Here is a 27,572-nt window from a genome sequence, read left to right on the forward strand (position 1 = left end):
CTTTCTTATACCACGAAAATAGGATGATTACAAATTAGTGTACTTCCTAAATCAGAGATGTAGTATGGGACAGCTCATGGGTGACCCTTTCTAAAATCATGTACACACCAGAAAAGCAGTTGCAATATCAGTCTTGGTGCTGCATTATAGGTCTTTTGAATCAGTGGCACATTAGCATGTAGTAATTCATAATGGCATCAACTGCATGTCAAAAAAAATATTTTTGAAATTCCAGTGGCAAAATTGAAGCTTTGGTTATCTTGTGGCAAATTGTTCTTTTGGTTATTTTACTTATAGTAATGAAATAGCCATATGATGATATTTGTTAATCAGAAGTGGATTAATGTTTTGGCAAAATAGCCAATTTGGAGCAATTTTTCTGTTTTTGTAAAATGAACTACTTCTAGCTATACTCAATATACTATACTCAACTTTTAATCTGGGTGAAATTAAACAGCATTTATGGCATTATGTCTTCTTCAACAGATAGCGAGTGTGTCCTAATAAAACAGCGAGACTTTGATATCTTTTGTTTGTGATAAGATAATCAAATGAACACTAGAGTAGCAGGTTTTGGCAAATAATTTCCAGAAAATCAAAATTACTATGAGTTCTCCTTAGAAAAATCCTATGGAATTTCTCTGTATTCATGTTTGTTTTAATCAGCATAAAGCATTCCCCATTATATTATTGACTAGATCATTTATTTTATTTTGTCATAGCAAAGCATGGCTGCTACTTGGAAACTAGTAAAAGTTATGTATATATTGATTTAAGGCCTGTAACTGTACCTCAGCCCAGTCTATCAAATAAAATAATTGTTGTATTGTGCAGAATGCTATATATATGTTGTGTTGAGTTTCTAGAAGATAGGAATTCATTAACTGCATTAGAGAAATGGCAAGTTCTTTTTCCAGGGAAAAATTGTTTAAAAATCAGAATATAAATAACTTTTCAAATGTTAATTTTATTTATCTCAGTGACTAATACACATTTAGAAAGCTGACAAATTCTGCTATCATTCTTCACAAATTTCATTTAGGGAACTTCTATGCCAGTCTTAAGTAACTGAGATTGACTCAGCCTTCCATCCATCAGTAAAATGAGGACCCAGATTGTTGGGGGCAATATGCTGACTCTGTAAACTGCTTAGAGCAGGCTGTAAAGCACTGTGAAGTGGTATATAAATCTCAATGCTATTGCTATTCTTTAAATGTAGTACGCTATATATAGCACCATCTCCCTCCTGATGTCAAGTTGCAGCTCTTACCTCTTTAGATTTAGATGTATGCAAAAATCATGACTTAACATTCTCCTTATATATGGGGCTTATATGAGGAGAATGTTAGTTGGTTGTGATTTTGCATTCATCTAAATCTAAGGAGGTAAGGGCTGCAACTTGACTTCAGGAGAAAAATGGTGTTAGTCATTAAAACTGACTACGTTTTACGTTTGGTAAAACAAAAAAATACATTTTAGGGCATCATAAGACAGCAAATGTGCCATTATTCTCTTATATTTGATTGAAATAAATAAAGATTGGATTCCAGTTCCTTTTCTACTACACATTGAGGGAAACCATGTTTTAGGACTATTTATTTTCTGCTTTTCTAAACCTCTTATCTGGTAGAACAGGATGCACAATAGCATTGAGACCACTTTTGTGGTCTATCAGATTGTACTTTTTACCCTAAAAGATACCTCTAGTGAACATTTTCACTGTTCTCACCACTTTTGTGGTCTATCATTCTTGTTTTTGATGATCAGGCTGTGGAGAAATAGAAGAGACCTAGCTGAAAAAATTGCTACAGTACTATCAAGAATCACTTTTGTCAGTCTTAAAAGTCTGAAAAATGAAGTGGCAGAAGTGTTGTCCTACTGTTCCATCGCTCCTCAAAAAACTACAGAGGAATGTGTGTGATACTAATATAGTAATATTGCAGGAAAGACAAAACCTGAAAACAGAGACTATAATGGTTCATTAATTATTTTCAGAATTAGTTGAAACAATTAGAGCGGTTCTTCATAAGTGCAAATTAATGAGAACAGTGAAAATGTTCACTAGAGGTATCTTTTAGGGTAAAAAGTACAATCTTTCATTGGCTTCTTTATTATAAACAATAACATCTTGGAGAATATTTTGAAAAAGACAACCGGAATGTTTTATGATTATTGGATTTTAGTTTACATCTCAGCCACAATTATTTTATAAGTGTTCATTTGCAATGAAATAATAAGATTCCAAATAGCAAATGTTTCAAATACATGCATGTAATATATATCTTGTCTTCTTCCACCAGTTTTGTTTTGGGCAATAATGTGGCTATTTGGCTCTGAGTGCATACTAATACTGCTTCAGTCCTTCTCATCCTAGGGATGAATATATTTTAGATTGTAGCCTGAGGGGAAAGACTCTTCTTTTTATGACTCTGTATACTGCAATGAGAGAGACTAAAGCATGAGATATTAAATAAATAGTACTTTCCCCCAATTGAGGCATATTCAGTCATTTATTTTCATCTTATTTAATGTTTTATTTTACAACTTGCATTTTATTATATTGACCTGCAAGATGTTTGGAAACCTGCTTCGGAAGGGTATGTCTTAAAAGGCAGGAATGAAATCATAAATAAATTGGTTCCTAAAAAAGACTGACTTAAAAAAAAACACCTTGTAATATTGCATTGAATGGAATAGTTTTGTAATAGTCAGAAGGCTACTAATCAGCATTGTACAGTTGGCCTCTACCTGGAACAAGAAAAACTGATTTGTCCGGAGATTGCTTAATGCACTTGGAAAAGGTAGTATGCCTGAAGAAAATGACTTGAGTTAGGGTCACAGCAAATTTGTATTTAAGGTATCTATATACAGTAATACAAAAACCAAATCACATTATAATTTACTGTAGGGTCTTGAAAAAAATTCACAAAATGATTTTAAAATTATGTATAGCCTATTTTTCATGCCACTTTTGCAAGTTAAATTGCCCTTCTTCCCCTCGATTGCTATGCAGTAAGGATACAGATATCCTCCATGAAACATAGAAGATAGGTAATAGCTTTAGTTTAAGCTAAAGATACAAGTCTCTATTGAATATCCAGATTACTTTTACCTTAGGGATAAACAGGCAGAAGAGACTAATTAATATTATTCTAGGTACTGTTATAACTATTCTTTCTTAATCTCCAAGGACTTTTCCCCTTATATGAAAACAAATTACAATAGTTATAAAAATGAGGGGAAAAAAATGCTGTTCTAATTCTTGATTAGCCTATTGTTGACACGGTTCTACCATTAAATACAAGTATTCTTTTTCGCTCTTTCCCATTACTGTTTTGATTAGATTTGTTTTGTTACAAGGTAACAAATACACAATAAGCATTGTATAAAGCCATCTCCTTCAAACATTCAGTTGCAAAAAAAAAGCAAAGAAAAAGATTATCTTGTTTCAGAAGAACATGAAAGCAAAATAGCTGAACTAAATGTTTTGCTTAGCGAGTTTTGAAATGAAAGGATGCATAATAAGCCAGTGTGGTGTATTGGTTAGATTAAGCTTAAGAGAGCTGCACTTCCAATCCACTCTTTAAGTTGTTCATGTAGATCCTGTAATTTAGCTGGTTTGATATTTTGATGGGAAATGCTCATGTCCAGAGCTGGACTGTTGGCCTCCTAACTTTTGAAAATATCCATACTATGTATGAAGCAAGAAATATGGAATTTATTCAATAGTCTTCTGGTACTTAAAGAATTACAAATATGATAATGTTTTGTTTGGATACAGTAAAATATGTGTGCCTTAATAATTCTTTCATTTTGCAGTGGTAAGTAGGCTTGATTATTTTGCTATAATGGAATAATACTCATTAAATCTCAAAGAAATAATTAGGTGGCTAATTTGGTGAATATATTGTTCTCCATAGTGAGGGGGGAGGAGTATCCAGAATGGGTTGACTTTGTTCTCTCATGATTGGGTGAGTCAGATAAGCTCTTTGGGTAATGCCCCCTGGCCAGCAGGCCCTCCCAGATTTGACTCATCCCAATCAAGGGAAAGGTTGCACCACTCTGGACCTCCAGTAATTTACAAAGGATTAAAGAAAATAAACTTGGACCCGGCGAATCCTGCCTCCCTACATCACACACAGCCTCCTCCTGCAAGGACTGGACTGCCACAAGCCCTCTGGGGCGGCACGCTGCCCTGGCCACTGAGTGAGACAGAGTCACTCAGGGAGGACCCTTGCCGGGCAAGCAGGAGAACCAGGCACACATGCCTCCTAGAGGCAGCCCTTGATGCAGAGGCTTCTCGGGAGCAGAAGCGCTCCTCTGCTCCCCTCAGGGGTTGAGCACGAGGCTTGTGGAAATACCCTGGAACACCTGTGCTGGCAGCTATCACCGGTGGACAAGGTGAGAGCCGGAAAGGCTTAGAAAGAGCTGTGGGAGGCAGGAGCTGCAGCCGCATGGCAAGCCTGCAAAGGCAAAAGCCATTTCCATGTGCTCCAGCAAAGAGAAGCCGTTTGAATTTGGAGCCGGGGGCCATCTTGAAACCACGTGGTCCAAGATGGCTGCCCCCAGCAGCTCAGAGGAGGCAGGCAGAAGCCTCAACTCTCAGCCCTCCAGCCACAACCGGAGGCTTGTGGAGCCCTTGAAAGGTGAGAAACCATCGCAGGGGCATTAGCCAAGGGCGGGGGACGCAGCAAAGGGCCAAAAGGAGGCTTGTTAAGGAGGTTAGAGGCAGGCGGTGGATCCCCCCCCCCAAGCCTACATCCTAGGTGAATCACAGAGGCAGCTGCCACAAGACTGCACGAAGAACCCTCCCCCCCAACCTGAGAACTCCTCCCCTCCCAGGGGAGGATCCCCTTCGGCTTCGGTGCTTCAGAAATCCTGCCTAAAAGCCCGTTCTGTCCCTTTCTAACTGCATAGTAACAGGAGAAGGCTCCCCCCCCTTTAAGGACACTCTCCTTTAAGTAGGAGAAAGAGACTTGGGGGCGAGAATGCCATCAAAAAAAGGCTTCCAGCAAAAGCTGCGTTTTGTTGGGGGGGGGCTAAGTCTCCTTCACCCTTAAGAAAATTCTCCTTTGAGTAGGAGAAGGAGGGGGGAGGGGCGGGAAGTCCCTGAGAAGGGGGCAGGGCCCTTAACAAAAGCTGGTTTTTTGTGGCTAAGTTCTGAGGGCGGGGCGATGGCAATTGCCTTGCAAAACCATTTGGAAAGAAGGGGGGAGGGGCCCCACGTGGCCCAAGCCGGCAGCCCCGGCAGCCTGGAAAACATAGGGGGGAAGAGTATTCAGCCGGCCGCAGCCCCCAGGGAGAGACAGAAGAACCTCCAATCAGGTTAGAGATTACCCCCCTCCCCCAAGGCTTTCCAAGGGTGGGGGTGACTAGGCAAAGAGCAAATGCAATGCAAAACAATACTATGCAATACAATGGCAGAGGGGGAAGGGACCTTGCAGGTCTTCTGGCCCAGCCCCCTGCCTGGGCAGAGGTTCCCACACCATTTCAGACAAATGGCTATCATTACTATAGTTGATTATGCTGACTCTGTAAACCACTTAGAGAGGGCTGAAAGCCCTATGAAGCAGTATATAAATCTAACTGCTATTGCTATTACCATCCAACAGCTGCTTAAAAACCTCCACTGTTGGGGCATTCACAACGTCTGGAGGCAGGTTGTTCCACTGATTAATTGTTCTAACTGTCAGGAAATTTCTCCTCAGTTCTAAGTTGCTTCTCTCCTTGATTAGTTTCCACCCATTGCTTCTAGTTCTGCACTCAGGTGCCTTGGAGGATAATCAGGTTGCCTCTTCCCTGAGATATTGGAACACTGCTACCACGTCTCCCCTAGTCCTTCCTTTCAGTAAACTAGACCTACCCAAGTCCTGCAACCGTTCTTCATAGGCTTTAGCCTCCAGTCCCCTGATCCCCTCTGTTGCTCTTCTCTGCACTCTCCCTAGAGCCCCCACATCCTTTCTACATCATGGTGACCAAACTGAATGCAGAATTCCAATCTGGCCTTTCCAAGGCCTTATAAGGTGGGATGAACACTTCACGGGAGCTTGATTCTATTCCTTTGTTTATGCAGCCAAAACTGTGTTGGGTTTTCTGGCAGCTATTGCACAATGCTGGCTCATATTAAAGGGTGGTCCACTAGGACTCCAAGATCCCCTTCACAGTTACTACTGTGGAGCAAGGTATTCTGTACCTGTGCACTTCACCTTCGTTGCCTAAAGGTAGAACCTTACTTCATTGAATCCCATTTTCCTAGGTAGTGCCCAATGTTCAAGGGTATCAAGATCCTTCTGTATCTTTAGCCTGTATTCTGAAGTGTTGGCTATTCCTGCCAGCCTGGGGTCATCTGCTAACCTGATGACCCCCTCCCCCCATCAGCATTTAACAAACAGAGAGCTAACAGTCATTCTGGCTCCTTCTTATGACCGCTTGAGATAACAGCAGTTCTTAAAGAAACAGTACTACTATCATGGCATATATTTTGCTAACCCAAATGTTAGCTTACACACCTAACACCCTCATTCAAATCTCTGATGAAGATGTTGAAGAGTACTGGGCTCAACACTGAGCCTTGGGGGACTCACTGCACTCTTCCCTCCATGAAGAGGCAGTTCCACTGAGGAGTACAGGTGTGTGCGGTGGGTCAACCAGTTACCAAGCCACCTGGTGTGACTATGTCTAACCCACATTCTTCTACTTTATCTAGTAGTAGGTTATGGTCTACCTTATCAGGACTTGCTGAAGTCCAAGTTAACTATATCAATGGCATTCCTATGGTCCACTAGGGTTGTCACCGTAATCTAAGAAGGCAATAGGGCTAGTCTGGTATGATCTGTTTTTGACAAACCCATGTTGGCTTTGGGCTCTCGAGCCGGTTTTCCTCCCTTTCTGAAGGGGGGGAATCACATCAGCAATTCTATAGTGGTTCTCCGGTACTCCTGGATCTCTGATAGATATAGTTTCAGTTGTTTGGAGATCTCCTCCGCCAGCTCCTTCAGATCCCTGGGGTGTAACCCACCCGGTCCTGGGAATTGGACCTTGCCTAAGATAGACAGGCTACCATTTCTTCCCTATCTCATCTTGGGTTCCTAATCTGAATTTGGAGTGCTGTTCTTGATAGGTTGGATTGTTTATCCCTTCGGGTAAAGACAAATGCCAAGCGCGAGTTAAATAGTTCGGCTCTACCCCTGCTGCTTGTCACCTTCGGGCCACTTTCTCCCAGCAAAGGACCAATCGTTTCCTTAATCTTTCTTGGTTTTATCAAGCGGGAAGATGCCCCCTTTTGTATTTTATTTTATTTTTTTATTATTATTATTATTATTATTATTATTATTATTATTATTATTGTGGTTCTTGTTGTTATTATTATTAATTTACCTTTGTGGCAGGCCTTTATTGTGAGCCTTAGCTTCCCTCACTTCATCTTTACACACACTCTAGTGGCCGCCCATTAAACTCCGTCTGTGTTTACATTCAGAATATCTCTGCGCTAATCCTAGCCATAGAATCATAGCACCCTTATGGCCGGGGGGAAAAAGGGTCAGACAGGCTGGTCCCCATGCCAGAACCCACCACAAACTCAGAATGGGATGCCCGACTATGAGAGATCGCAGAAGCACCTCAGATAGCCTATGAATTTAGACAACATTCGCTGAGGGCAGAACATATAGCAGGGGTGGGGCACATCAGAGCCGACTGGCTCAGCCGGACCAAGGGGACAATTTGGAGCAGAAGCTGCAGCCAGCAATCTTCAAGGAGCTGGCAGAGTGCTTCGGACACCCGGAGATCGACTTATCCGCCACGCCCCTCAACGCTCAGCTCCTGAGGGTCTTCTCCAGGTACCAGACATGGGGGGGGCAGAAGGGGCGGACGATCTGCGAAGCCCCTGGACCAGGGGTTGTCGGTATGCCTTCCGCCCTTACTCCTGATCCCCAGGGTCATATCGGAAACCCTTTGGGAGGGGGCGGAAGGGGCTCTGTTGGCGCCTCACTGGCCCCAGAGACTGTGGTTGCAGAGCTCCAGTCGCTTTCAGCGGAGAGGCCATGGAGAATCCCCCAGGAGGGGATACCCCTTAACCAGGGGTCGCTGGAGCATCCAGACCGTCAATGGCTCCAGCTGACCGCTTAGCTCTTGGAACGGAGCATCCTGGGGAAAGACCCTTTCCCCCCAGGGTGATGCAGACTATCCAGACTGCCTGCACACCCTCCACAGAGCGTATCTATGGCTCCATGTGGCGGGCCTCTGCCTCATGGTGTAATTCCCTGGGGCACAATCCTAGCCAGGCCTCAGTGCCTCAGATTCTGGACCTCTTCCAGGCAGGCCGGGACAGAGGGTTAGCTTCTAACACAATTAGGAGACAGGTTTCAGCCATCTCGCCAGTTCTCCTGCGTGGCAGGAACCAGAGCTTGACTCACCATCCTATGGTCAGGCAATTCCTCAAGGGGGCTTCCAACCCCAAACCGCACACAGCGTTCAAGTACCATTCCTGGGACTTACACAGGGTAGGGGACGCTCCAATAGGCGCTCCATCTGAGCCTTTACGAACAGTTTCCCTTACGTTCCTGATTCTCACGGTGGCCTATCTGGTGGCCATCTCCTCCGCCAGGCAGATATACGAACTGCAAGCTCTGTCCACTGGGGAGGATCTCTGCTTCTCCCACCAAGACAGAGTGGGGTTACAGCCTTCATCCCCAGGGTGGGCCCCTGCTTCCATCAAACCCAGGAACTGATTTGCCCAACTTCTGTCCAGACACTTCCCACCCGTTGGGAAAGAAGTAGTTCACTCTGGGCGTAAGGAGGGCTCTGAGGATTACCTCAGGAGAACCAGGCCAGACAGGAAATCCGAAGCTCTATTTGTCTCCTTCCAAATAGGGGCCTGGGTAACAGGGTGACTTCCACCACAATAAGTAGATGGTTGCGAACCTGCGTTACCTCTGCATACCAATCGCAGGGCTTACAGACACCAATCATATCACAGCTCACTCCACGCGGAGCGCAGCCACGTCCAAGGCCTGAGCCACGCAGACAGTCCTGGCCGGAATCTGCAGGGCAGCCACGTGGGCTTCCCCCTCTCCCCTTGCTAGGAACTATAAACTGGACTCTTTTGCCTCAGCAGAAGCCCTTTGGATGCAGGGCGTTGCAGGCGGTTCCCAGGGCGGGGCCCACGCCTCAACTGGCATGAGCGGGGGACATGGGGCCTCTTGGGTCTCCCTCCCTAGGGACGTGCAGGCTTTGGTACGTCCCATTCTGGATACTCCTCCTCCCTCACTATGGAGAAAGGGCGTTGGTACTTACCTGATACGCCTCTTCTCCCTCTTCTCATAGTGGGGGGAGGAGTATCCAGTCCCCCCCTGACTATGTTTGTACGACTAAGTTTTATATTCACAGTTTTATGAAGTTATATAAATATTGATGTTGAAGACGATAAAAGCTAAGAACTGAAAAGAGTCTGGAGTGAATGGTGCAACGAGTCGGATGGAGCTCTTCGTCAAATCTGGGAGGGCCTGCTGGCCAGGGGGCGTTACCCAAAGAGCTTATCTGACTCACCCAATCATGAGAGGACAAAGTCAACCCATTCTGGATACTCCTCGCCCCACTATGAGAAGAGGCGTATCAGGTAAGTACCAACGCCCTCTCCCTATTTCTATAATCAGATGTGATTCTAGAGGATTTGGAACATTGTAGATGTTATCACTTGTTTACTTAATATTAATTTGATATCATTATATAAATATGAGATATTAAAGGGATTTTTTTTTAGTTTCTTTAATGAAACAGGAAAATCCTGAAGTGTGCAAATAATATCATTATTTAACACACCATAGTCATAGCCATAGTAATAGTTATTTTATTTACCTAGCGAGATTTCTGTTATAGTTATCACTGCTGTCTATATTCCACCTGATGCAAATGTTAGTGCAGTGCTCTCTAAGTTACATGACGCCATCGAGAGGCAGCCCTGAGGACGCTTTTACCCTGAGGATGCTTTTATTGTGGCTGGGGATTTTAATCAAGCCAGTCTAAAGTCTGTTCTCCCTAAGTTTGTGCAGTATGTGCAGTGTACCACCAGAGGTAAGAATACTCTAGACCATATGTACTCAAACTTAAGACAGGCATATAGAGCAATCCCCCTCTCCCATTTGGGTACGTCTGATAATATCTCTCTGCTACTGTGCCCAAAGTATATCCCCCTTAGAATAAGAATACGATCAGTCTTGAAAACTGTCGAAATCTGGCCGGAGGGAGCACTCTGCCAGTTGCAGGACTGCTTTGAGACTACAGAGTGGAACATTTGGAGCTGCAAGAATTCACTGACACTGTACTCTCATACATTAAAACATGCACAGACAATGTAACAGTGAATAAGCGCATCAGAGTTTACAGTAATTGTAAACCCTGGATGTCAGCAGAGGTACAATCATTTCTGAGAGCCTGAAACTCCACCTTCAAGGCAGGAAACGAAGACAAATACAATGAAGCCAGGGCAAACGTGAGAAGAGGCATTAAGGTGGCTAAACAGAAATACAAACAGAAGGTAGAAAAATATCTGGAAGATAATAACTCAAGACAGGTGTGGCAGGGGCTACAAAACCTAACAAACTATAAGGGCAATATGAAAAAAATAGCCAATGCTAATGCCCTGCTAGTACAGGAGTTAAATAGCTTCTTCACCCGCTTTGAGGTCAAAAGATCAGTCTCTGTGGCTCTAGTCCAAAGGCCACCTCCAGCCACTCACCTTGGATGAACATCAAGTGAGAGCTGAGCTGAAGGCTGTAAATCCCAACAAAGCTGCAGGTACAGACGTGGTGTTAGGGAAAGTGGTAAAAATCTGTGCTGACCAATTAACAGGGGTCCTGACAAGGATTTTTAACCTCTCCCTGCAACAGGCTAGAGTCCCATCATGCTTGAAAGCAGCCACAATTATCCCAGTTCCGAAGAAAGCAGCCATAAAAAGCTTGAATAACTATAAACCCATTGCACTGATGTTTTTAATGATGAAGTGCTTTGAGAGACTGGTCCTACAACACCTCAGGTCCTGTCTTCCACCAAATTTTGATCAACACCAGTTTGCTTATAGAAGCAACAGGTCGACAGGGGACGCCATCTTCACTGCTCTACATATTGCACTGAGCCACCTTGAGAAATCTGGGAATTATGTCAGAATGCTTTTTATAGACTATAGCTCGGCTTTTAACACCATCTTACCAGGAATTCTCATTGAAAAGTTGACTGACCTGAATTTCCCTCCCCTCACTTGTAAATGGATCAAAGACTTCCTGACGGATCATCCACAAACAGTAAGGGTTGGGTCCTTTACATCTTCCACGCTGAAGCTCAGCACAGGCTCCCCTCAGGGCTGTTTGCTCAGCCCATACCTGTACTCGCTGTATACACATGACTGCATATCCTCTGATCCATCCAACATCATAATAAAGTTTGCAGACAACACAACAGTGCTGGGTCTCATAACTGGAGGGGACGAATCAGCATACAGGGAAGAAGTCCAGAAGGTATCCGCATGGTGCTCAAGAAACAACTTACATCTAAATACTAGTAAGACAAAGGAGATGGTGCTAGATTTCTGGAAGCACAGAGAGGAACATGCCCCACTTTATATAGAGGGGGGCTGTGTGGAGAGGGTTTCCTTTTTTAAATTCTTGGGAGTGCTTATTAGTCAAGATCTCACCTGGAAAAACAACAAGCCTCTGGTGATTGGAAAGACCCAACATAGACTTCATTTCCTTAGAGTCCTGCAAAAAAATCAGGTGGAACAACGGCTGATGACCTCTTTCTATAGGTCCATCATAGAAAGTATCCTCACATATTGTATTACAGTATATGCTGGTTTAACAGCTGCGGACAGGAAGGCACTACAGAGAGTATCAATTCGGCACAAGAAACCATTAGTTACCCTCTGACACCACTGGATGACATGGCCAGATCTTGCTGCTTTAGCAGAATAAGGAAGATACTCAGAGATGATTCACACCCTGGTCAGTGTCTCTTTGCACTTCTACCATCAGGCAGAAGACATCAAAGTATAGCCAGCTGAACAAACAGGTTTAAAGATCATTTCTATCCTTGGGCTGTGAGACTTTTAAATACAACCACAATCACTAGCACATGCTAGTTTTTTCTTTTTTTTTCTTTTTCTGTTATAATTTTGCACCAGTGAGTTAAAACCAATTTCGTTGTATTTATGTACAATGACAATAAAGATTATACTTATACTTAAAACAGATAAGGCTTGTTTCCTGACTGCCTCATTTAGTAGCTGTTTGAAGTTACAGCTATGTTTAAAAATAGCTTTATGACCAGTCCTCATATTTATGACTACCCTGCAGTATTACGCTCACCATTTGCATGAAGAGCCGAGGTGGAGCAGTGGTTAAATGCAGCACTGCAGGCTATTTCAGCTGACTGCAGTTCTGCAGTTCGGCGATTCAAATCTCACCGGCTCAAGGTTGACTCAGCCTTCCATCCTTCCGAGGTGGGTAAAATGAGGACCCGGATTGTTGTTGGGGGCGATATGCTGACTCTGTAAACCGCTTAGAGAGGGCTGAAAGCCCTATGAAGCGGTATATAAGTCTAATTGCTATTGCTATTGTTTGAAAACTGGCCTGTGACAATCATAGTTGGTAGAGAAGGCAGAAGTAAAATTATAAATATCCATCACGGGATGTTTCACTTAATAACTACAATGATTTGTTTAACAACTGAAGTGAAAGTTAGTTTATAAGCCCATTATGATAATGTGATATTTCACTTAGTGACCATAGTGCTTAGCAATGGAATTGCCAGTCCCAATTGTGGTTGCTAAGTGAGGACTAACTGAGTGTAAAATATTAGTATGACTACCTTTTAGTAACTCTTTCTTTTTGCTGTCTAAAGCTTCAGTTTGTTTCATATTTTGAGATAATAAGACTGCAGTCTTGTGCAAACTTTATTTATACATAAAAGGCCACTAAATGAAAAAGGCCATTATTTCTATGTAGATAAACACATTCACAAAAAAAATGAATTATTGAGCTACATTATGTGTACAAAAAAGGAAAATAATTTGAAAAGCTTGAGCAGCTGTGCTAAAGCTTCTTGATAGAAACTCATAAATAGTCAGCATACTGACATCGCTAACATGTGATTTTAAGCACGTTTCATATGTGACTGAAATGCTCTTTCTTTCAAAATTCAGTTTACGGTTTTTAGTTAGAATCATTGGAATTCTGAATGCAGCAGGTTGGTTGGTGATGCTGACTTTAAGAATGGGAGTACGGATGCAGATACATTTTAAGAGTCTTATTGTATTGTACAAAGTTGTGTTTCTTATTGTCAGAAATCATCTAATTTAGCTTGCATATGCCTAGCTAGCTCCCAAAATCTGAAATTGATTGTATTGATTCCCAGGTATAGAAAAATAAATAGCTGTCAAATCGTAAACATGGTATGCAAAACTAGAGATGGGTATTGTTATTCAAACTTGCTTTTTTGTTGTACTGATTCCCCCCACCTCCAAGAAGAGTAGTTCAACTGTAACATCAAGGCAACTCAGGGGTAGACAACATTCCTGTCAATGAAAATAATTGCTACATTTTTAACATTGTGTTTTCAAATAGATCCATACATTAAAGAAAAACTAAAATACAGTATAGTGACCATAGTGATCTCCAAGGGAAAAGAATTATTTCTACATTTATTCACTATATTCATGTTTTTATATAATTTATATTTATTGCATTAAATGAGGGAATCTTATTTTTGAAGGAAAATATTTTTCCATGTACATTCTTTATCCTCTCACTCTCCGCCCACTACATTAAACTGTTCTATATTTGTCAACTATAAATTATATTTTAAGGTTTATTTTAAAGTGCACACACTATGTGGCAATAATGTTCTTCATCAGTGTAGTTTTTGACAATTACTTAAAGTTGTTGTGTGATACTTCTAGAGCATTGATACCGGGTGTCCTACTACTGCTGTATGCCAAATACTAGAGATTTGTTAAATCAGCAAATCAGATACTTTGTTCACAATGCTTTATGGGAGAAATAATCTAAATTGCTTTATACATCCACTGCTTGGTTCAAACAGATGCTAATTTAACCTAGAACTGACAAATTTTTTTAGCTGGCCAAATAATAACTAAAGTTGTATGTGTCTTGCCAATTTAAGAATTTAGTCTTGAGAGCCCTTCATGTGATTCTTCCCGCTTTCTATGAATAGTAAGTACTGTGTTAACTTCCAGAAATCTATCTAAAGTAATAAACTAATATAGTTTGCTTTGAAAAATATGATCATTTACAGCCAATTCATAATGCTTTATTTCCAGTGATTTTCAGCAATACGGATTTTTAAAATACAGATTTGCAAACTCAAATTATGCTTTATTTTAACTTTTAAGAGTGGGAATAAGGCTGCTGATTTATTAATTTTGGAACAGTAGATCACTAATGAAAAATGATGAGTTTGGGGTTATACAAAGTTGCCCAAAGATGTAGTAATGTTTTCTTTAACATCTCCTTTGATAAAAAGATATTCCATGTTGACTTAGATCCAACAGCAAGATGTAAGATTTTTTTCTGGGGAGGAAAAAGAGTTACATGTTCACTTTCCATCAAGCATTGCCTTTAGAGGAAGTTGTGTCCCTCCAAATCTTGTTTGAACTAAGTTATAGCAATTTTCATATTGGCTATGCTGGCTATAAATTGAATTTTGAAAAGTTTGAGAGCCAAAAGATCCATATCTCTGCCACAAATAGTAGTTTTCCTGGTACACCTGAGGCCAAAGGACCAAAAGTACCTGTACTTCTCAGCAGATTGGGGAGAAAAATATTTCTGCTTATTCCTTAGGAATCTTCTGCCGTGCCTGTTTGATACATTTATTTGAGTTTTTAAAAACTACACAAAACCAGAGTTCTATAAACAGTGTTATTTTCATTTTTGCCTTTTTCAGTTTTTTTACTTTTTTATTATATTGTATAGTTTTCCTTTAAAGTTAAAGGGGTTAAAATTAAATTTAGAAGTTTTGTTCTCAATTATTATTTATATTGTTTTTAAAATGCAGTGAAATAATGTGTACCGGTAATTTGAAAAATTGGTACTCTATTAAATAAAGCAATGGGATGTTTTGCCCGAGTTTTAGTTCTATTGGACAAGCTTTATCTGGACATTTGGGTTCTTGGCATCACTTGATAGTCACATAACAGCTAGTATTTGATTGGTTTTTCCCTGTTAGTAAAATATTGGAAGTTGGTTATTAAAAATGCCAAGTTCACACCTGGCCTGGGAGACAAGAGAGAAAATCCACAACAGTTAATAAAAGCCTCTGCTACTTGTATGAAAGCCATTGAATGCAACTGCCTAGATTCTAGAACTTTCACATGCAAGTTTTTTCACATGTAAATGTTATTTTTCATAGAATTTTAGAACTGGAAAGAAACTTTTACAATTACTTTAACAAAGGAGCCATTCTGAATCTGTATTTGGAAACTTTTTCAGGGTTATGTGGATTATAAAAGATACAATAAAACTATGAGTAAGTTGTTAATGTATGTAAACTGTTTACCATTAGTAATTTAGTTATGCATTATCAACCTGATCTGAAACTCCTGGCAGCTTTATAGATAAATGCCAGCAATAATTTATAGCTCTTTCAAGGGTTCCACCACAAAACCGCGATGACCTTATCCGCGCCGACATAAGTGCGGAGGCAAATCCGCGGCGTCTGAAGCGCTAAGAAAAAAACGACCCTACCGCCGCGACAACAGCGCGGTGACAGAAGGGCATTCTACATGCTTCGTTCTTTGCCTCCAAAGGTAGCCCTCCTCCTCCAACTGACAGCGGCAGCGGGCACGGGGCAAAGCGGGCTGCCCAGCAGCAGCAGCCCGCGGGAAGGGTCCAGCTCAGCCGCGGGGGGCAGCAGGAAGCGGAGGAGGACACGGCAGCGGCGGCGGCTGAGGCTCTCCCGGGCCGGCGAAGCGGGCTTGCCCGGTGGCAGCGGCCGCCCATCCAAGGAGATGTTGTTGAGGAAGAAGAGGGCGGCCTGCCTCTGCCGGGCAAGCCCACTTCGCCGGCCCCGGGAGAGCCTCAGCTGGTGCCGCTGCTGCGTCCTCCGCCGCCAGCGTCGGCGGCCCTGCTCGGGCCCCCCGCGGGCTTCCTGCTGCCCCCCGTGGCTGAGCTGGACCCTTCCCGCGGGCTGCTGCTGCTGGGCAGCCCGCTTTGCCCCGTGCCTGCAGCCGCTGTCAGCTGGAGGAGGAGGGCTACCTTTGGAGGCAAAGAACGAAGTATGTAGAACGCCCTTCTGTCGCCGCGCTGTTGTCCCCGCGGTGATGACGCGCGATGATGACGTCGCGACTTTAGTGACGCGATTTAATCTCCGCTATTTTGCGTAGCGCGGTTTTGTCGTGCCACGCTTTCAAGCACATTCCAGTAATCTTTTTTGATCCTATCCATCTGTCTTTTCTGTTGCCTTCTCATTCTCTCACTTTCCTAAACTTTCCAGGTTAAGGGAGCATCAGTCTTTGTTTCATTCAGAACCAATTGATTAATTTTGCCATTCATAATGCTCTCAGTAAACATCTCTAAATCTATAAATTGAAGGTGACCATATTTTTCATCTCAACTTTTTTTCAAAGTTTTGATTTTATATTTCTATATTTATCACTGGAATAACCGTTACTTTCACTTGTTTGGATGCTTTGTGGAGTGGGGATCATATAAATGATCATATTTTAATTTGTTGTTGCTTCCTCCTTAGTAAATCTCTTTACTTTTCCTATGTCAATGCACACTATCTTTCCTTGATCCCAAGAAAACTAAAATATATGTCAAGTTTTGCCATCAACTACAAGTTCAATAAACAGCTTTTTAAAATATTTAACACCAACCCAGATTTTTCAGTTTCCATTTTGAACTGTTCTCACATTAACAAAGTTAATGTCAGTTAACAAAGTGGTGTCATCTCAGATCCTAAATTGTTAGCATTTTTATCTCAAATTTTGGTCCAAGCCACCATCTTCTATTCTTCAAATGTATTTGCTGTACAAGTTAAATAGATATGGGGACAATGTGTATTCTTTCTCAATCTATTCCTTATTCTCAACTAACCTGATTCTCCATTTCAGTTCTTATAGTAGCTTTCTTGATCATTTTAAAGCTTCCTCAGAAGAATAATTGTGTCTTCGGATACTTTGATTAGCTGTAATGTAGGACACGTTCTGGTATGATCTACACAAAAGCCTTACTGTAGTCAATAAAGAAAAGGTAATTTTCTTTTTTTACTTTCTCTTCCTTCCTCTGTAATCCATTTTATGTTTGTTATCTGATCTTGTGTCCCTCTATCTTTTCTGAAAACTGCCTGTCCATTCATTTTGCTATCTCTCTTTATAGCTTTGTTCTTTGTAAAATTTTAAGCAAAAAAATAGTATGACAGGTTAGTAATTTCAAGGATATATTTTTTGCATCTCTTCTTTAGGGTGACTATATAATCTAGTTTTTCATCACTAGTCCCTAGAATATTATTTCACATTTGTTGAAATTTATTGGACTTATCAGCAATTTAGCTGTTTCTTTGCCTAAACGTTTAACAGTTAAATAAGAGCAGGTACCTATTGCTTACCTATAGGTCAGCTGGATTATTGCCTATGATACCAATGACTATATTCCATTTACTGTATTAATCTTTCTGTATTTCTTTTAAAAGGGGGTTGCTATTTTAATTTAATATTTTTGGCATCTATTAGGTAATTATTATTTTTACTCTTTAGTAGTTCTGTCTTGGCTATACTGTAAATATTCCTATAATTCCTTCAAAACTTTTTTCATTATTATTATTTTCCTTGTTTTACATTCTTGATTGAGTTACATTCATATTCCTCCCTTGGTTGATACTGAAAGTTATTCAATTACTATGCATCTTTGTTCAGTTCTTTTCTGTGTAAAATTTTGAGAATATTTTTTTTCACTTTGTTGTTTCTAATGTCTCTACACATAGCTCCTAGAGTCTCTTTCACTTGTTAAGCATATTTAACCCATTATTTATATTGACCATGAGTTTGAACTGTGTATTGTATTTTTCAGCTCAAATCTTTCTGGGACATGTTTTATCTTTCATTTTCTAAAGGTAATCCATGTAGTTGGCACCTAAAATTGATGCCATGTTCCACATTCTGTACCTGCATGTATTCTTATCTAATGTTCTCTTTCATATTATATAGCTGATTTAGTTGTCCATCCATATGGTCAAGGTTTAGTAATGTGTTTAATTTTTTCTCTCTTAAATAGATTTGTTTTCTCTTAAACACATTTGTTTTCTGTTAAATACATTTGTTTTCTTTTAAATACATTTGTTTTCTTAGGCGTTCCCTCCCCCCCCCCCCCCCCCGGTTGCATGAGGTTTATCTTTTTAATTTCTATTTTTCATTCTCTGTTTTTGTGTTTTGTTTTTTGGTAAGGATGATTATATTCAAATGAAATTGTTGGCTGCTTTTGGCTCACCAGAGTAACCAGAGCAGCTCACAGATTATTAAAAATAGCCTGCTAACAATAAAGCTGCCTTTAGCAACATACAAGTCCTCTTGTCTCTTTATGAACTGCAAAGAACTCGGGAAGTATTCTTATCCTTCTAAAGAGACAAATCCAGTACATTGCATTGGGATTTGTAACAGATGCTGTAAAAGATTATGAGAGAGGTTTCTGCTCTGGTCTTCTTAGTTCTTTGGCATCTACATGGACCATTGAGCAAAGCTCAGTTTTCAAACTCTGTGGCTGCTTAGATTATGACTTTGTATACTTGCAAATTATTCTTTGTATAGCAAGTACTAAATTGCAACTGGCATACTTTATTCTTAATTCTCTCAATCCCTTTCCAGTTATAGCAGGACATAGTTCAGAGTAACTGTATCCTAGCATGCTATTGTTTATTTCATGGAATCATAAAACTAAAATGGGCCATTTAAAGTTTCAGTCTAGCCCTTGTTCAGTGCATAAATTCAATTAAAAGTGGCCATAACTGTCCAGCCTGTTTTAATACATCCAGGGAAATGGAGCTCACATTCTTATTGGTTATTGATTTCTACTGTTAAAGTGCTCTTACTGTTGAATTTTTCCTAATATTCAACAGAAATTTGCCTCCCTGATAGTTAAGACCCCTATTCCTGGTTTTATATTCATAATTTATAGTACGCTCTCTCCACAGATAGCATGTAAAGCCATTTTTCCTTAAATATCGTATATTTATATTCACAGTTTGTTCTGTGAAACAGTGATGGTTTCATATAGAATTAATGTGAACACCCCATATTTATATAATATTATATAATTAAATATAATGTAATGCAAAATTCTGGCATTTCCACTATGATTGAATGTATGATTGATTCACGATCACTTTTTGTGAGCCCAGTGCCTATGAGATATGTGATGGGTGTCTCAGGATTAGAACTGAAATTGAAATAAGAATCCGAAATCTGTCATATCAATAATTATTTTAAATTTATGGGAGCAGAAATATTCAAATATGTTTTATTTATGTATCTGAAAGATATATTGACATCTTGTGAGTCTGCAACATTATCTTTTGTAATTTGACTGCTCCATAGGCACAGAATGCTAACAACTAACATTGGTGTTTAGAAAATAGTTGTACTCTATCACAGTTCCAGTTGCACTCTTGTTCTAAATGTATAGGAATTCATTCTAAACCTATCCCCCCCATGCACCCCCTTTTCTAAACCTTGTGTTATGCTTATCTTCTAACTATCATCCACATGGCTAATAAAGATACTTGTTTTCACTCTTCAAGTCAAGTTTAGAAACATATTTTGAGATAGGAAACATTTAGAAACATGAAGCTGGAAGGAGCCTCAGAGGGCTAGTCCACTGCAACAAAGTTAATCTCTAAAAAGATACAAAATGTTAACAAGGCAAGTCCACTAGCTTTAAGATAATCAATTCCATTTTTGAATAGCTGCTGCTAAAAAGTATTTCTTGAAGTTTAGTTGAAAACCCACATCTTAGGACTTGAGTTTATTGTTTTGTTTTCTTCCCTCTGGAGTAAATAGAAAATAAATTTGCTGTATTTACATTAAAGTCCTAAAATATTAGCATGCAGTTTGACCTCAGCATTGTTATTTGTTTTCCCTTTAGCTATATTAGTGTGACTACATTACAATTTACTTTTCCTGCTCATGAACATGCATAGCTGTATTAAAAGCATCAAGGGACATTGTTTCTCATAGGCCATCTATTTTATCTTAAAAGAAAATTCCTGACCCAGTTAGGATAGAGCAATTTTAAATGGAAATGTCAGGAGCTTTATGCATCCAAACCATGTGTTTTTGGCAGTGTTCTATCAAATTCCTTAGGATGCAGACCTCACATGTTTTCTACAAAATGTACTCCTGAAACTAAACACAATATATTTTGTACAATATATTACATAGTGCTAAATATTTGCGGGAAAGGATTTAGGAAATATTTTATTTGAGATCTTCAGTGGTTTGGGTTTTTCTTTTTGCCAGTGCTGTATTGAAAAGACATGGTTCATCACTCATAAAATTGTATCCCTTTGAGTCAAACTTAACTCCCAACGATTTCATGGATATGTCCAGTTAGTTTTCTTAGCAGTGATATAAATGTAATTTGCAATTGCCTTTTCACATGTGGTATCTTTTGTTATTCTATCTGGATATTAATCAAAAGTAATCAGTTATGTTTTTGAAGTCAGGGAGACCAGTTCTGAACCCCCTTCTCCCCCCTAGTGTGTGTATGTAAGTGTTCATGCATATTAACCATGGCTTCCATGGCTCTTTTTTAATTGGCTTTCCATTAATCCTAGCCAGAGAAGTTCTGGTTTCAGTTGAATGTTGATCTTTAAAATTCTTTGTATTATGTATTTGAATCCAAACATTTCTGGCTTTTTTACAAGTCTACTAGTCATGATTAAATGACCCTTCTTACTGTCCACATTTCCAAAATTTGAAGTGCCTTTCTACATTCAAGACATTTTTTTCTGGAATCAACCAACAGCATATAACTTTATAAAAGTTATCTTTTAAGTTATAACAATGTAAATGTCAGTCCTTCTAAGCACATATATTGCCCCACTGTTCCATCAATACGTTATATCCAGAGTCTTAGCCCCATTTTATCATACAGTGCTTCTTCCATTTCAACATACAATTCATATTACTCAGAGCGACCAGCCTTTTGACTAGCTGAAAAAACTGATTGAACTCAAAATGTTGTATTATGGCAAACATAAAATGTAATTTATTTAATTCAAGAACTACCTAATTCCAGAATAAAATTTGCAGATGAAATAGTTTTATGTGTAATCAAATAACAGCTAAATAAAATGTATGTTAAGTTTCAGGAATGACACTTTTGTCTTTAGTTCTTGCACGTTAATAATGTTTAGTTAATAATAGTGTCTCGTTGCCACTTGAATCCTCTCTTTAAAATTTTTAGATTGTACTATGCCAGTGGTTCCCAAACTTGGCAACTTTAAGACTTGTGGACTTCAACCCCCAGAGTTCTCCAGCCAGAAGAGCTAGCTGGAGAATTCTGAGAGTTTAAGTCCACAAGTCTTAAAGTTGCCAAGTTTGGGAACCACTGTAGTATGCGGTCAGAAATAATAGACCAAATTTCTCTTTCAGCTCTTCCTCCAAAGCCCTCCAAACCAATGACTCCTATCAATACAAATGAAATAAAAGAGAACTGCAGCTCACCATTGCAGGAAGCGGAATGGTACTGGGGAGACATCTCAAGGTAAATAATATTAAATAATATGCAATTATGTAGGTAGTATTGTAAAGACAGTAAGCTTGATGAAAAGTTTTTTTATTCAGTGTTAAAATTACAATTTTGCTACTTGTTAAATCATAATGAAATCAAAAAATGGACACTTTAGTTTTTTTAAACTACATTTTCATAAGTAAAAACTGATTTTTACATTAAAATGAAATGTCTAAAATAGCCTAATTTCAAGTGAGTTTGATCTTAAACCTTTTTGCATTTAACATAACTGTCCAATTTAAAAAATCAGGAGGAAAGGTATTTGATTAGATAATGCAGAGCGTGACCCGTCAAAAGCGCGGACGGCAAAAGCGCGATCGACAAAATCGCGCCTTTGACGTCATCACAGCGCGACGAAAAAGATCGAAAAATTCAAATAAAAATTAATAAAAATTAAATTAAAGCAAGCCGATTCACATAAAGGTAAGGGTTAGGGTTAGGGTTAGGGTTAGGGTTAGGTTAAGGGTTAGGGTTAGCTTTAGAGCGTTAGCGTTAGCGTTAGGGTTAGGATAAGGGTTAGCGTTACGTTTTTCGTTACTTTAACGGTTAGGTTTAGGGTTAGGTTTAGGGTTAGGTTAAGAGTTAGGGTTAGGGTTAGGTTTAGGGTTAGGTTTGGGGGGGTTAGGGGAAGGTTTTAGCTTTATTTTTACATTTTTTCGATCTTTTTCGTCGCGCTGTGATGACGTCACAGCGCGCTTTTGTCGAGCGCGATTTTGTCCTACGCGCTTTTGTGGTGGAACCAATGCAGAGTATATGATTCAGTAAGTCATGTACAGTGTACTCTTAGAGAGGTTGCAGGAAAGTAGCAATACTTCTTTTTCCACTGGCAGAGCTACAGTTCCTGTTATAGCCACATTACAAATAAGAAATATTGTGATCATCAATAGTTTGCATATCTCATTTAATTTCATTAAAAATATCTTTTGCCCAGTAACCGCTACACATCAGTGTCATTCTTTAATCATTGATTTTGTAGTTGTCTTAAATTGCTTCATAAAAACAAAAAAAAAATAGGCTTACTATTTAGGTAAAGTCCCATGCATCATAATCATTTATTACAACCAAATATATGTTCAGGAAATAATCAGTTACAAAACAAAAGTTGATACATTGTATACATTTAAATAATGTAAAATTATCTTTGGATTAAAGTAATTTAAAAGTATCAACAGTAAATAACCTGATGTGAAGCAATCCTTAGTTACTGCACTTATCGGTAACTATAACTAATCAGACGTACCTAGTTCAAATATTAGCTTGGGAGTTTTTGTTTTTTTTTAAAGTTTAATTAAAGCTTCAAACCATATAAGTAAATTCTAAAAATTGACTGCAAACTATTTTAGGCAATAGTGTTCTGAAAGTTTTAAGTAGGAAATGTGTAATTGTTTTAGAAGGAAACAAGATTACCTTAGATGTTTTTGCAATTAACATTGCTATTACCATTAAAAGTAAAAGTAAATGCATTTTATTTATTTCTTATACTTCCAGAGAAGAGGTAAATGACAAACTCCGAGACATGCCAGATGGAACATTCTTGGTGCGAGATGCATCGACAAAGAAACAGGGAGACTATACACTCACGCTCCGGTAAATAACTAGGATATTATCATATAAGTTGTCCTGTCTGTTCTAAAGTTCTGTTTAGAGCTTGCTAGTAAATTGATGGGTTGCAACCAGTGAATGTGAATGGTAAATATTCTATATTGTCCTAGAAAGTTCTTTTATGTACGGTATGTGCTGAACTATAAAAGTGCCGCATAATAGGAAAGAGCATCATTTGTGCCAGAACGTTTGCAAACTGTATGAAAATTGGCAGCCTAGCACTTTTTTTCTTTCTTTCTCTATAAAACCAAGTTCTGGAGGTGATGGTTTCAAAGTAGTTTCAAAGGATGTCAGAAATCTGAATTAAAAACAGGGTTTTTAGGATTTGAGCTGCTTTTCATTGTCTTGGTTGTTATAATTATCCTTAGCAGTTTCCTTATAGCTGTTGTTTATACTTTTTTTTGTCTCAGAAAGTTACCTGAAGGCAAACTAAAGATCTCAAAATAAGCAATAATATACAATGGCTTTCTTTAACAGTAATAGCAACAACAATAACAATAATAATATAGCAATCTTTCCTTGGAATAACTAGCACAATACCTGACATAACAATAGTTGAAAAGAAAAAAGTATGGTTGAAAAGTATGAACGAATTGAAGACAGCAAGAAAAAATCACAAAGTACCGGGACTTGCAAATTGAAGTTGAGCGACTGTGGAAAAAGAAATTGTGTGTTGTCCCGATTGTAATTGAAGTCCTTGGAGCAATATGTAAAAGGCTTCCTCGCTATTTGGAAATTTTAAATTTATCAGACTTGAACATTCTGATTCTACAAAAAACCACCCTACTTGGAACAGCTTATATCCTCCAACGTTACCTTAACAGTTCCTAGGTCCTTGGTTAGGACTTGAGCTGTTGAGCTACCAACCAACCCCAAAGGCTGTGAATCTCACCAAAGATTAACCACAGTATAACACTTGCCTTTCCTTGGAATAACTAGCACAACAGCAATATAGCACTTAGACTTATATACCACTTCACAGTGCTTTACAGACCTCTCTAAGCGGTTTACAAAGTCAGCATATTGCCCCCAACAATCTGAGTCCACAGTTTACCAACCTCAAAAGGCTGAGTCAACCTCGAGCCAGTGAGATTCAAATTGACTTCACAAAAAGTTAAACGTGCAGGGGAAAGGAAGTCATGGCATTTCTCAGTCTTTTATATAGTTCCAGTCTCTTGATATCTCTCACATACAGGTAGTCCTCGACTTACAACATTCGTTTAATGACAGTTCAAAGTTACAACAGCACTAAAAAGTGACTTATGACTGTTTTTCACACTTATGACTATTGCAGCATCCCTGTAGTCACATGATCAAAATTCAGACATGTGACCTTCTGACAGTAAAGTCAATGGGAAAGCCAATTTAACAACTTAACAATTCCAGTGACCTACTTAACAACTGTGGCTAGAAAGGTTTTAAAGTGTGGCAAAACTCACTTAATAAGTTTCTTATTTATCAACAGAAATTTTGGGCTTTATTGTGGTGGTAAGTTGAGGACTACCTGTATGTTTCATACATACTACTGCTATAGCCATGCCTTTAAGAAAATAAATTCTTCCATTCAATCCTGACCAATTCTCAGAGATGGCCTGAACTATGGCCTGCAGTTTTCTTGGCAAGGTTTTCAGAAGTGGTTTGCCAGTGTCTTTTTCCTAGACCTGAGAAAAAATAACTAGGCAGGACTAGTTACTAGTTACTTACTCATGGTCTCTCAGTTTCTAGCTGATGCCTTAATCACTACTTCAAATTGTTCTCAAACCAAACAAACTAAAATCAAAGGTGATTTTCAAGGAGTGGTGTTTTGCATTGAATCCTTCTCTCTTGTATTTAATTCCTAATCTCAATTTACCCTCATAAATTAGATCTATTTTCTTATGGGATTTGTTTGTGACTATCTTTCATTATTTTTTTAAAAAAATTATTTTTTCTTTGCTTCTTTGTCCTCAAATACAGTGCTTTATTTTGCTTTCTGAAAATTAATGGCGGCTTTTGCAGGATAGGTCTAAAAAACAATGCAAAAGCTAAAGGTTTGCTTCTGCACTCTGCTTCAAGCATTTTCTTGACAGGCCATTAATATTTTTAGTTTTGTTACATAAATATGTGCAACAACCACATGATTAAAAACTATTGAGAATTATATTCTCATATTTATCTCAGCTGTTTTTAAGATACTAATTCTTCAAGAAAAGTATATTACAGTAAAATAATATCTGGAAATGGAAAGGATTGAATTTTCCAGGTTTACCCTACCAATTGTTTTAATATATTGAATCCAGAAGAATTGTTTTATTTGCCTATAGCAACGCAGATATACAAATGGTTGCAGTATATTTGAGGCCAGCTAAATTATTTTCCTTGTAGTTCTGTAGAACATCTGACCATATAATTAGGCAAAGAAGGCAAATTGTGCCTTATAAACTTTCTCAGGTTTAAAGAATAATGTTTTCTATAAAATTCATAAACTTCCTCTACCAAATTTTAATTTAAAATTGTAATTAAGCATGGTGTTCTTAGCAGCTAGTAAGGTTTGGGTGTGCCTGTACTTAGGATGCATTTTCATATATTTTTTTAAAATACTAATATTAAATAAATGAATTAAGTGTTATAGATAAAAATGAAAAATTATGGTGCTAAATAATTATGCAGGAATTGTTCTATTTGGCTTTCTATTCTAGCATAAAGTATTTATGATTTGTATGCATCATCAATGCAATGTGCTATGTACTTGATGATTGTTATTATCTACCTTCTAGGAAGGGTGGCAACAATAAATTAATAAAAATCTATCATCTGGATGGGAAATATGGCTTTTCTGATCCATTGACATTTAATTCTGTGGTGGAATTGATTAACCACTATCATCATGAATCTCTTGCCCAGTATAATCCTAAACTTGATGTGAAGCTGATGTATCCTGTATCTAAATACCAGCAGGTAAGTTTTCAAAGAGCATATAGGTAGATTTCATTGAATGTTTATAAAAAAATAGGCTGGGAGCAATTGTTCTACTCTTATTTGAATACTTTAATTTACCACAGCTAAAATATGATTGTTTCAAGAGCTTTTGCTTTAAAGTACCCATTTCATTAATTATCTAATGTAAAAATAAAAAATTACTATTTCAACGTAAATAAATGCAGACACTTTTAAGACTTGTTAGCAAGAATTTATCTTTGCGCCATGTATATCAATTATTTGGTATCATTTTAAACTATAATAGTCTTCTAATATAATTTCACATCGTTTTTTTTTAATGAATCTTGATGCAAAACTAAGATGAACAGATTTTATCTACTTACCATAAAATCTGCATTTGATATCTTTTTTTAAGAAAAAAAAGATCCCAACAGTTTCATTGATGAAAACCTACTATGCTTTGTAATGAGATTAAACAATTAATTAAGAAGTTAGTGCTGGGCATTTATCCTAAAAAAGTTGATCTCCAAAAAAATCCCAAAACTATATTGTCTTTAGACGTATAGATTTCCTTAGTAATTGGAACAGTCAGCATTTTCCCTGCGGTAGTTATACACCGAAAGCAACATCTGAATTTCTTTTGTAGAAAATTGTATCTATTTTCTGCTCTGATGTATGCAGGATCAGCTGGTAAAAGAAGATAATATTGATGCTGTGGGCAAAAAGCTTCAGGAATACCACACTCAATATCAAGAGAAAAGTAAAGAATATGATAGATTATATGAAGAATATACCAGAACATCACAGGTATATTGCAAGTTGATTTACATTCTCATGGTGACCTATGCAAAAAATAGAATTTGACAGTAAATGCCCATGCAAACCAAAGGGGTGTTTGATTTTCAATATATAGTTTTCCCAGTGGTGGGTTGCCAATTTTTTTACTACCATTTTAGGCGTGTTTGCGTATGTGTGTATCCAGGTAGGAAGAGCCTCTCATCGCCGCTACTACTGGTTCGCCTGGGCCGAATCAGGAGCAACCCACCTCTGAATTTTCCTCACTATATTCTGAAACACACATGTGACAATTTGACCACCAAAACAGCTATGGGAAGGATTTTTTTAAAGCATGTTTTGCTTTTTTCTACCCTGCACATGCCATTTTACTATCTATCAGAGGCAAATATGAAATTAGAATTTGTGACTTACATTCCCTCTAAACTGAGATTATATCATCATGTATATGAAAAGTCTATG

General features: G+C 38.7%; 1 protein-coding gene across 1 annotated transcript in view; it reads left to right on the forward strand.

The window, feature by feature from the left end:
- Positions 1-27,572, forward strand: part of PIK3R3 (phosphoinositide-3-kinase regulatory subunit 3) — a 59,453-nt gene that overhangs the window by 21,593 nt on the left and 10,288 nt on the right. Inside the window, exons 2-5 of the mRNA XM_014059129.2 lie at positions 21,656-21,767; positions 23,283-23,381; positions 26,153-26,333; positions 26,997-27,122. Of these exons, the coding sequence (XP_013914604.2) occupies positions 21,656-21,767; positions 23,283-23,381; positions 26,153-26,333; positions 26,997-27,122 (518 nt within the window). The remainder of the gene's footprint in view (positions 1-21,655; positions 21,768-23,282; positions 23,382-26,152; positions 26,334-26,996; positions 27,123-27,572) is intronic.

The sequence above is a fragment of the Thamnophis sirtalis genome, unplaced genomic scaffold (assembly GCF_051295495.1).
Source record: "Thamnophis sirtalis isolate CommonGarterSnake01/CBP01778 unplaced genomic scaffold, rThaSir2_p1.2 scaffold_7, whole genome shotgun sequence".
Classification (NCBI taxonomy): Eukaryota; Metazoa; Chordata; class Lepidosauria; order Squamata; family Natricidae; genus Thamnophis; species Thamnophis sirtalis.